Genomic DNA, 12,747 nt, shown 5'->3' on the forward strand with positions numbered 1-12,747 from the left:
TTGGGCTGCCTGAGCAACCACCACTCAAGAGGAATAAATAACAGAACAGAAGAAAATCTCTGTTTCAGATCAGAAGGTAATTGGATCCAAGAACAATGAAGTATGAAGACGACGCTAACCAAGGATAGCATAGGCAGAAAGGAATGAGAAAAGGATAAGATGCCAAAAGTTGAAGATGGGGATCCTGTCTTACTCATCATTCTAAGCACCTAGTCTAATCTCTCAAGTTGACATTGAAAGGATTGGTTAAAGAATGACACCAAAAAATCAAGAGTGAAAGATAAATCACCTTTAGAAGTCAAAAAGAACACTGCGAAGGTTTTCATATATCATATCAGTTCCCTGAGCTTACAATGGTTATCTGCAAGGAGTCATTTTGACTTGCTCTCAACAAGTAGCCTATTACTAAATCTTGCTATTCTTTTTAAAGATTTTATTTTTCCTTTTTCTCCCAAAGCCACCCAGTACATAGTTGTGTATTTTTTAGTTGTGGGTCCTTCTGGTTGTGGCATGTGGGATGCCGTCTCAGCATGGTTTGATGAGCGGTGCCATGTCTGTGCCCAGGATTCGAACTGGCGAAACCCTGGGCCCCCGAAGCAGAGCATGCAAACTTAACCACTCAGCCACGGGGCTGGCCCCTTGCTATTCTTTTTATACAAACTTTCTCACACACTCATGCACTGCCTAATGACGCTTCAGTCAACAACGGACCCCCACATACCATGGTGGTCCTTTAAGACTGGTACCACATAGCCTAGGTATATAGTAGGCTATACCACCTAGGTTTGTATAAGCACATTCTAGGATGTTCATACAATGATGAAATCACCTAACAATGCATTTCTCAGAACATAACCCTTTCGTTAAGCAACACATAACTGTAAATGATTTTCTTTACAAACAAATCCACAGTTACTGTCTTGGTTGAACCCCTAATTATTCCATATTTAAAATCTTGTAAATATGTTGTTAGCTTCCTCACCTGCAAACTCTTAATGATGCACATATAATCAGCTTTCTAAAGAGCCTAAATATACAAGTAGGAGCTCCCAGATATCTTTCCAATAAGAAACAAACTTAACATTTATTTCAAACCCTTCTATTATAGCTTCCAGATTGCCACTTTTACCTTTTTTTCTGAGAAAACACACATTTTCTGAATTGTTTTGACACTGTCAGCATCCTGAATGAAAAATATGTTTCAAGAAATGTCACACAAATATTGGTATCCTACTTTTCTAAGAATGTTGTTGAAGATGCAGTATCCTCCTTTCATTGTTCACTGATCTCTCTGTCATTAGGAAAACTTTTGTTCCTCCTGAGCAGCTGATTTGTTTTTATCTACAGTATACTGTGAACACTATTATTGCTCATTTTCTCTTGTTTTGGGAAAATTCTTAGTTCACCTATAGCAACTGTTGAGAGCCTTATAATAGGCATTTATTTCATATATTACTAACTTTATTCTTACTTTTATTTTCATATCCTTATTTCCCTTCTACACAAAATTCTTCATCCATTTACTTAATCCTGTTTTATTAAGTGTTCATTTTGTAAGTCTGCCTCAAATTCTTCATAGATCAAGAGATTAGGACAGTTATATTTTACAAGAGTGTCTGGAGTCTGGGGGCTGGCTCATATTAGCTGGTGAGAGTGGACTGTCCACGTCTCTTCCCAACTCTAAGTGACTCCACATCAGTAGCCTGAAATCAGTCATGGTGGTAATATTCACTCCATGGATATTGGCAAATGTCACAAGTCAGGTGTTCTTCCCCTGAAGAGTCAGTTTACTCACACAACACTGCTGCTGTGTTTATTGATTTTTTTTTTTTTTCGAGGAAGATTAGCCATGAGCTAACTACTGCCAGTCCCGCTCTTTTTGCTGAGGAAGCCTGGCCCCTGAGCTAACATCCATGCCCATCTTCCTCTACTTTATATGTGGGACGCCTACCACAGCATGGCGTGCCAAGCAGTGCCATGTCCGCACCCAGGATCCAAACCGGCGAACCCCGGGCCGCTGAGAAGCGGAACGTGTGCACTTAACTGCTGTGCCACCGGGCCGGCCCCTGTTTATTGATTTTGATTCCAAATTTCACAGACATTGTAGAAATTTCCACATTTAATTACAGATTCCTATCTATGTTGCCTTAAACAGGCCTGGGCTATTTAATAATATCCTAACAGACTAGTAAAACCATCCAGCTGAAACAAATAAGTGGTTGTTTTAATCCACTAAGTTTTACAGTATTTTTTTTAATACAGCAAGAGATAACAGAAACAACTCCACTTACTTAAACTCTTCACCCAGAGTTTCCAATGACCTGTTTATTTTAAAACTAAAGGTCTTTCTTCTTTTCCTTCATGACAGCATTTTAACAATTTATACACAGGTTTTTCTTAGTATTTTGCCAGCTGGTTTTCACGCCTTTGTACTTCCGTATTTGTCCTCCTCCATCTTCCTAACTACATCTTTCTCTTCGTCTTCGTTGGTGGTTGTTCCTTAAATCTAAGTGTTCGTCCTAAGCTCAATCCTTTTTGCTCTGCTATTCTTAGGTGGCAACGACCAAAACTATGAATAGAAATGTCTCTCAAATCCACTTTCACTCACGTGTCTATATTTCTAACTGACAGAATGCTCCTCCTCGGCTATTTAGCCATTACCTCAAATTCAGCTCACACATGATCTTAGTAAGCAGACACTAACTCCCTGCTTGAAAGCAGGACAAAAAGGCTCAACACATTCCCATCTTTGCTGTGACTTGCTAAAGAAGAGGAGTTCCAAATTAGGATGAAGGAAAGAAACTAGGAAAGGAAAATTCTGAAGGTGACAGCATGGAAATCAAAATCCAAATCAATATATTGGTGAATGAAAGAATAAATGGGGAGGAAGAATATGGAGGGGAATTTCAAATACTGGTTCCATAGGTCAGGTAAAAAGTTCTTCCCAGGCAGGTGAAATCAAAGCCAGAGAAGCAGCTTAATGTTTCAACAAACATTTAGAAGTTCTGTAACAATTTAACAATATTTGGTACGCTTTATAATAGCTGATATGAATATAAATACTAACAATATTTGATGATGCTTTGAATATAATTGTAAATCTGATACGATCTTTCAGAAATACACTTTCTTCCTGACATTTTTCTGATGAAAGCAATGATGAACCTAGCCAGACTCATCCAATCTTATCATGTGTTATTAATTATTGATAACCCATGTAGAAACAAAAGACATTACTAGGGGAAAAAAAATTAAAATCACCATTAGAGATGATAAAGTTAGGGGCTATGTCTTGCAAACTATTAAATTCTTGGTACAGTGCCTAATGGACAGGAACAAAACAGACACCTCTGAATGAAATCTTATCAACAAAACAAACTTCACAGCACAGGTAGTACATTCATCTCTCCTTTGATAGCTGAATCTTTGAAAGAGAAATTTAGATATGAATAAATAAAGATGTGGTGCCTACAAAGATGCTAAGGAAATGATTTATGTTTCTGGATCATGGATGAAGATATGCAAATTTGGGGCTCTTGGTTCAGAAGAACATGATTTCCCAGAGATCTACTGGTTTAGTCAAGAAGATATGAAATAGAAAACGGAGAGATGCAAGACAAATGTTCTTGTGGTAAAGACACCAAAAACCAACAGGAAAAAAACCCCCAACCATATAGAGGGATAGAGAAAGCTTTGCACCATCTCTGCTTCCCCAAAATAGTCACCTTTAGGAGGTTAGATATGCAACAAGTTAAAGTAAAGGTGTATTAACTATGAATACTTGGAAGGACACTTCTCAATAGAACTCTCCTTTAACACATCAGCTAAACCCACGAGTGCACCTTTAAAAATATAAACAAAACATGACACCATCTGCACCTACTATGAATGTGTACAACTGACATATCATACTAAGTCCTAAAAGAAGGATGCTATAAATGCCTACCCATATGGAAACATTATTAATTGATTACTGTTTTAGATCCTTGATCACTCAGATGCCAGAAAAACTACAGCTGTACTCCTAGAATTCACCCAGGGAACTCACAGCCAAAGTCTCTTGTGAGTAAACAATGGATTCTCAAACAAGAAGAATGTATTGTAGAATCTAATTCAACAGCACACTGATAGCCTGGATCAGGTAAAAGTACAAGATCTTCCAGGAAAATACTAAATTACTCTTCAAGCACAGCTCACAGTACAGCTCATCTCAATAATCCTTCTCCACTTGCATCGTTCCACCAACTTCTACCCAGCCTTCAGATATCACCTAAAATGTTTATTCCTGTGCACTGACTTGTTTGCCTCCCTCACTAGGTCATAAACTCAGAGGGCAAAGACTGGGTCTGTCTTGCTTGGCAAACCATTTACGTGAAATACATTTTTACTGAACACTGTATGAGTATTGAACATAAGTACAGTGACTTTCAAACCAAGAAACACTATGATATTCAGCTGCTATGAGAATAGGTTTATCCTCCCTTCCTGCTGCCTAATAGACAGGATTTGATGTTAAAGCCTTATTTCCATATCTCCATTACCACTCTAAACCTGCACAGAAAGGCCTTCTTTCTAAGGGCAGAATTAAATCTCCAAATTTTATGGGAATTTCAGTTATAATCCAAAAATTTATGTGGACCTCCAAATTTATGCACAGCCAACAGGTCTGAAGACGTGTCTTTTCCCATTACACTGAAGCTCAATAATGTAGTCTGTCTTTCACATAAACTCTTCTCAAAATAGTTTTTTAACTCTTGTACATTTTCAGTTATCTTAGAAGATGTGCTTTCAGAAAGTATTAAACATTGATGAATAATAGTTTTTCTTTAAAATAGCTTTTATTCTTAATGATGGCTGATACCAAGAAAATAAAGGGAGGATGGGCCCAAAGTCAGAGCTATAGAAAAACAGATACAGATCAACAAAAGCAATAAACTTGCAAATCTTCCATAGCAATGATACTTCAAAAATTCAACCAAAATGTCACACAACCTAATCAATACATGAGCATCACTGTTAAATTTAACATTAATCCATAGCAAATGTTTCCAATGAAGTAACAAAGAGGTAGTTTGTAAGTACTTACATAATCATCCCTAGGAGCCACAAGAGATTTACAAAAACAAAGTAAGGCAATCTTTATGTCACTGTTTTGATAGAGGAAATGCTTTGTAACTTGAGTTTCCACAAAGCACCTGACAAAGTCTTCCATGAAATCCTCAAGTGGAAAGGAAGACAAGATGGGGGATCACAACTGGTTGAATAATAGCAAACAATGCAGATAAATGGTTGAGGTCCACAGAGAGAGGTCTCTAGAGGTTTCTATATTTGACCTTATGCTACTCAACATAATTATTAACGATTAGTACAAAACACATAAAGCATACTTCATATGCAGGTAAAACAAAGCTATTTTTATCTGCTGCTAATATATACAAGATTTAAAGATCTTGATGGAAAAGAATAATAAGCCAAAGTTAATTAGGTAAAATTTAGCATTCCTAGATTTTTTAAAATGTATTAACTACACACGACCAATTGCATCTCAAAAAAGTACAGGCTGAAGGGCTTTTGTTTAAGAGTAATATATGTGAAAATGGCTTAGGTTTCAGTTGCCTATAGTCTTATAAGGGCCAGTAATACAATGTGGTTGACAAAACTAAAGTTCCCTTTTAGCCTCACAACTTAAAAGGAACAGAAAGAAAATTAGGAAAGCAAAAGGTCTGAAAACCATGTCAAATAAAGAAACTAAATATATTTAAATCTGAAGAAACTAAATATATTTAAACCTGGAAAAAATAATCATGAAGATTATGATGGTACTTTTCAAATATATAAAAGGTTAACAACATAAAAAGAGGAAATATCTTCGTGGCTCTCAGACAAATAACTAGCATTAGGTAGCTGTTGCAAGAAAAGATTTTAATTGTTTTAGAAAAAATGAGCTATACAAAGATGGAAAGACTGGATTATGATACAGTAAACATCACAAGAAGTACTTTAACAAAGAATGGGTACGGAAGACTGAACTTGTAATCTCTGGTGTCACCAATAATGCTAATATCCTAAAAAAGGTAAATAAAAGTATAAGATAGGAAAACAATGGGATTCATTTGAGAAAGGGGAGAAAAAAGTAAATAAATAGCTGAGAGAGTTGGCAAATGGGGAGATGTTTGGTTAGATTAATTAGAATAAAAATAAACTTAAGGTAAAAATATACAAGGTATATATAACAAAACAATTTTAACCAGAAAAATATCATAAAAAACAAGGGGAAGGGAAATGAGGTTAACTCGTACAACCTATACTGTTAGCATGTAAATATGGACAAAAAAATGAACAAATAATAATGTTATAGTCACAGTATGGCCAGGTTAGCCCAATTAAGTTATAGGCAGAAAATTCTTACACATACAGCATAAAAGGAGAACAACAGTTTGATTTGGGAGGATAAGTAGTCTAAAGCAGTACAAATTTCCATAGGACTAACCCAAAAGACTAAGTAGAAGAAATTTAAATACTTGTGTGCACGTGTGTGCATGTATAAGCACAAAAGGGACAATATGCAGTTGAGTTGAAAAAGTAGTAAAAATCATTCTGTGGTTTATAATTAAGCACATAAAGACATATTAAATGCACATAAGAATTATGAAAAATTAGACCTTAAATAGTTACCATGGCCAACCTACTAGTGATCATTAAAATAAGTAAAATTACTCAAAAATATAAACAGAAAGCTAAAAATTAAAAGTTAAAAAATTAGCAAAATGAGGGCATAAGAAGTAAGAAAATTATTTTTACCTGTTATTTACAGAAACATTTAAAATCTTTCTCAAAACTCCAACTTACATCAAAAATTAAATTAATACATTATTCCTAATCAACCCGGTTTAAGTGACTGATAAAATGAAGGACCCTGTTCCTCTGTTTGTTTTTGAAGAAAAACAAGGTACCAGGAGTATTTTTGACATTTAGATTTAAAGCAAAAGCTGTTATTACAAATACACAAATATGTACAATAACAATTACTTTTTCCATTTATTGCTTAAAACAAGACATCTCCATTAACTTTTTGCAAGATGATCTTATGTAACCACTCTGAAAACTGTTTAAACAAAAGGAGTATAGAGAAACATTTTAATAGTTCAGCCCAAATAGTTAAGGAACATTCAAAGTAACCTGTAAAGAGAGTTTTCCCAGAACAAACCTTTTTTCTTGATTAAAGAACTTTACTTTCACGGCTAAATGACTCAATAAAATAAATATGAGGGCATTAACAAAGTCGTATGCTCTATTTCATTCAATTTACACTATATTTTAGTCTCCCAGCTTTCTTTCTTATCTTTTCATCACTCCAGATATTAAAGGTATTAGACCTCAAAGGATGGGGAAGGTATACTGGAAACCCTAAGAGAGGAGCATTACATTGTGGCTGCTCCACATTTCAGCTCAAGATTTTAGAGTGCTGGCCACTGACTACCAAGCTGAAAGCAGACAGAAGATGCCTCTCTAGAAACTGTTTCAGAGGAGAAACAGGAAACAAGGCTAATTCACCAATAACTATCTTCAGTGACTTAATAACTTCACCACAAGCTGTCAAGTAAGAATCTCAAGCTTCCATTTTACTCGCATTTTTTTAAAAAGGCTTTATAATTAGTTTCCAAAGATACTTTCTTCCTCTTAACCAAATCATTAATAGTCTGGATTTAAGTAATACACATCCAAAAAAATATGTTTTTAGGAGGTGTCCAGCTAATTCTAGATATTTATGTCTGTTCATGTGAGTAGGCACTGGACCTGATTGTTTATCTTCTTAAGGAGGGCAGGGAGGGAGGAAGGAAGTGAAGCAAATGAGAAGATATCAAACTGTTAACAGTGAACTCAATGATAAAGTTCAGTTACCAGGAACTACTCTGAGGGCATTTTAGGCAATAAGATGTATGTAAGTGACTGTTTATTTTAAATCTTCAAATGACATTCTTAACTCCTACATGAACATTCATACACATGTATCCAAAAATATGTTTTTTGGAAGCCCCTCTCTACCAAGCTCTGAAAATAGAAAATTGATAAATGTTTATTAAATACAGGAATCCAGCAACAGCTACAATGGAGACAATCTGATGATCTGAAGTGATCTTCATCACTTTCAACATGCAGGAATCATAGGCTACTGAAGTAAAACTCTTATTATTTGAAAAAACAAACAAACAAAAACAAAACCCCAGTTAATAGGAAGGAAGTTAAAAAGGAAAGAAAAAGAACTATCCTAGACTCTTCTTATTTCTGTACTTTGGCTTATAATTCCTTCTACCTACAAGATACTTCTCCACTTGTAGAAACCTGAAATAAAAGATGAACCCAAATATCATTTCCTCTATGACATGTTCTTCCAATCCCCAGAATGAGAATCTCTCTCACCTTGACCTGCTCATGTCATTTATGACAAATCAATTCTTATATCAAAGTTACATTTACATATTGATAAAACTGGCATTAGTTGGGGGAAAATACATATATATTCTAGTTCCTGGGTGACAGGAACATCTTTCTATCTAACAGTGCCCTTCATATAGAAGGCAGGAGGAAATGTTTTGTGAATGAGCTCCACTGCAGGTAGTAGAGTCTAGAAAGGTAACACAGAAATGTTTTATCTAGAAAATAAATTGTTCCCTTTGTTTATTCCAACATACTGAGCAACTCAGCCCAGGTGACATGCACAGCATGCCATATACATCTAGGCACTCCAAATTAAAGAAAAAACTTTGGAAGTTGGAAAAGAATGAACCTAAGGTAGTTTTAGCTCTAAATTCTATAAAGCTATACCTTACACATAGGGGAAACCACTGATATTTTTTATGAAAAATATACTCTCAGATATATAGAGAGATCATCTACTGACAGAATATTAAAGAGGTTGGACTGGCATGGGAACTAGGAGAAAATAGAGGAGGGGTATGACTTTCTGACATGATTACAAACACATCTCTTCCATGCTGAAGAATCAGAAGTGAAATGTCACATGAACTGCAACTTGAAATGGTTACCAACAAAGTGTGTGTGTGTGCACGCACATATGGTGTTCATTATACTATTCTTTAAACTTTTCTAAAAGTTTGAAAGTTTTCAAAATAAAAAGTTAAAAAGACATATCTCTTACAATATCTATAAGGCAATCTGACTCAGTAAATTCTCATCAGTGGAGGCTGGAAAAGAAAAAGAAAAGAAAAAGTCTTAAGAATACATACTTCTGTGTTGAGATTGATGGAAAGAATACGTTTTGCTTCTTTCTGGAGAGTAGCTTCTACTACTGACACTGGAGCCAGATCTGCTGTGTGGAGATTCCTTTCGGCCTACAGGTGATTCTCTGAAAAACGGTGTGTCTCTTTTATGAGGAGACCGGTCTCTCACATAATGGGAAGAGTAGAAACCTTTTCTTCTAAAGCCATCTCTCATGTCCCTTTAAATAAAGAATAAAATAAGTTGATTATAACCTGTACTCTATATATACAAGCACAAATGGCAAAAACTCTGATTACAAGCTACTTTTTTTTTCAATTTGCCAAGTTTTCTTTTTTTTTTTAAAGATTGGCACCTGAGCTAACAACTATTGCCAATCTTCTTTTTTTTGTTTCTTTCTGCTTTCTCCCCAAATCCCCCTAGTACATAGTTGTATGTTTTAGCTGTGGGTCTATCTAGTTGTGGCATGTGGGATGCCTCCTCAGCGTGGCCTGATGAGCGGTGCCATGTCTGCACCCAGGATCCGAACCAGCGAAACCCTGGGCCGCCACAATGGAGCTGGCGAACTTAACCACTCGGCCACGGGGCCAGCCCCCTAATTACAAGCTACTCTTTATATGTTGTAATCTTGGTTCCCTTTTTCTACCACCACTTGCCTTCTGAAGTGAGTCCACAAAATGAAATTTTACCCCTGAAATACTATTTAGAATGCATTATTTTTTTTGCAGTTTGGGACAGAACCAAGTAGTTAAGTGCAAAAGCCATTTTATTCTAAGCAAGCACAGAAATTTTAAAAAGTGAAAAACATACAGTCTCTATTTCTGTTTGCCATTGACAATACACCACACAGCTACCATTCTTTCAAAGACACCCAGGGAATGCCAAAGATCGCCCAATGAGACGTTTCATGACCTATTCTCCCCTTCTAAGTACAGTAATATACTACTGGTTTTCAACTGGTACAATTTTGCCTCCCAGGTGACAATTTGGCAATGTCTACAGACATTTTTGTTGCTACAACTGGAGAGGAGGGGGTGCCACTGGTGAGTAGGGGCCAGGGATGCTGCTGAAATCCTACAATGCCCAGGACAGCTCCCCTACACAAACATACAACAAAAACTACCTGATTCAAAATGTTAATAATGCCAAGGTTGAGAAACCCTAGTATATACCTACTAATCCTTGCTCTCTGAGTTTCTATCATTAGTATACAGATTGTTGCCCATCTATAAATAGCAACTTTTTATAAATCACCTCTATTACAAATTAAATTTCTTTATTAAGCAACATCATCAATTCAAAGCAGAAAATAAGTCTGAGTAGTAAAACTTTACAAAGCCAAACCATCTTTATAACATCAAAGCAAATCAAAATTATTAAATAAAACTATCAAGACATGAGACTCCGTGTAAAAGAACACTTGGAGTCAAACAGGTTTTAACTGAAGATTTAGCAAATGTACCTCCCTAGTAAAATTAAAGAAGATTAAATTTCAGACAGAATGCTAAGAGACAAACCACTGGCATTAAATTTCACACACTCAAAAGAAAATTTCAGCATACTGCCTGTAGTCCCCAATATATAAGTAGGTGGTTGTCATTAGCTGATTAATACCCAAAATATATTGCCCTTATGGATGCAATTAAGTTTCCCTGGGTAAAAGTAGAAAACAGCTAAAACTCATTTATAATAAATGAACTTGGACAGAATACTAATGCTGAAAGAAAGCATTAAAGAGATTCTAATATATTCAAGTTCAATCACTAAAACTACAGGAGTCAAATCAAATCAACATCACTGAGAGCCAGAGTGGCTATATATGTATTACACAATGCTAGGAACTCTATCAGGTGCTGGGGACCCGATGGTGAAACAAATGCACACAGTCCCTCCCATCACAGAACTCTCAAGCTACTAGGAGAGGCTGATATTAAACAAATGAACGTAAAACACGTGAATGTACTCAGGAGTGCATGCAGGGAGACTAATTAGGAGCCTCCTTAGTCCAGACAAGAGTCAGTTGTAGCTTAGACAAGGTGCGAGCAGGGGAGGGGTCACAAATTTAACACACAAGAATGTACCGTTGTAGACTGAATGGGACACGGTTAATGTTTGACTAAGGAGTGTGAGAGACAAAGGATGTTAAGCTGATTCCCAGAATTCTGGCGTGACAGCTTACTGAAATGAGAAAAACAGATTCGAGAAACAGGGGTGGGGTAAGGGATCCACATTTAGACTCAAACATGTTAAGTTTGAGATGCTCATGTAACATCTTGGCAGGCAACCAGAGTTACTGCTGACAAGATCAGAAGAGATTTTTGGCTATAACTATAAATTTTTATATAACTATAAATTTGTCTGTAAATAGGCAGGATTTAAAGCCTTAGGTATGGATGAAAACAGGATAAAAAGAGCAGAGGACCCAGAATCTAGGAGTAGAAAACTACCACACTGAGGAATGGCCTGTCCGAGAAGAATGAAACAGAATGGCCACAGAAACAAGAGGGAAACTGGTAAGTCAGCAGGGAAGCCAAAGAAAGAGTGCTCCAAGAAGAAGAATAAAGGTTTCCTCCACTGACACCAAATGAGCTCTTACTGATCACCTACTTGGGGGATGGGGAAAGCAGGTCCACATTCAGAGGAAAGGCTGCCTACTTTCCACCAGGCGGGTGAGGGGGTGGGGGAGATGAAATTCTGAACTACAGTTTCCTAACCTTGACACTAGATGGCGGTAAAATCACAACAGCACAATTCAGAACTATGAGAGTGGCCGAGGCGGCTGCACATACTTGGGGAAAGCACATGTCTGATTTTAATATCTCAGAGCACAGTAACGCCTCTCCTCCCCTTCACATCAACTCCTCCTACTTCCCATCACGTTAAGCAAAAACATCACAATAGGGATCATCACCAGAAGCATCCTCTTTGATAAAGTGGTAATATTAGCCAAGTCATTTATTCATGTTATGCACATAATTTTTTCATATCTATATATCCCAATCTCTCTCTCTATATATATGAATATATATATGTATGTTCATATATATATGAACATAAATATGTGAATATATATATATTCATACCAATATATGAAAGGCACTATGGGGAATTACCCTGATTCTGAAGAAGCTTCGTATCTAATTGGGGGGTGGGGAGTAAATGTTCCAGAAGGCTGGTACTGTAATTCAAACAAGAAATGTATACTAGTAAATGGAAAACTGAACTGGAGGTCTTTAAGGAAAGGTGAAATTTAGATCAGCATTGTCTAATAGAAATATAATTGAGCCACAGATACTGCAGTCATAGTTAAAAAGTAAAGAGAAATAGTAATTAACTTTAGCAATATTTTTCACTTAACCCAATATATCCAAAATATTATCAACATGCAATCAATATTAAAAATGTAGTGAGATTTATTTTACATGCTCTTTTTTCATCTTAAATCTTGCAAATGCAGTATTTTATACTTAGGGAATATCTCAGCCAGAGTTGGCCATATTTCAAGTG

At 36.2% G+C, this 12,747-nt stretch overlaps 1 protein-coding gene across 8 annotated transcripts in view; it reads right to left on the reverse strand.

Moving 5' to 3' along the window:
* Window positions 1-12,747, reverse strand: part of PPHLN1 (periphilin 1) — a 121,480-nt gene that overhangs the window by 51,227 nt on the left and 57,506 nt on the right. For all 8 annotated transcript variants that reach the window (XM_046666803.1, XM_046666786.1, XM_046666742.1 and 5 more), the window contains one exon: window positions 9,249-9,460. In XM_046666803.1, coding sequence (XP_046522759.1) covers window positions 9,249-9,460 — 212 coding nt within the window. The remainder of the gene's footprint in view (window positions 1-9,248; window positions 9,461-12,747) is intronic.

Source organism: Equus quagga, chromosome 1, assembly GCF_021613505.1.
Source record: "Equus quagga isolate Etosha38 chromosome 1, UCLA_HA_Equagga_1.0, whole genome shotgun sequence".
NCBI lineage: Eukaryota > Metazoa > Chordata > Mammalia > Perissodactyla > Equidae > Equus > Equus quagga.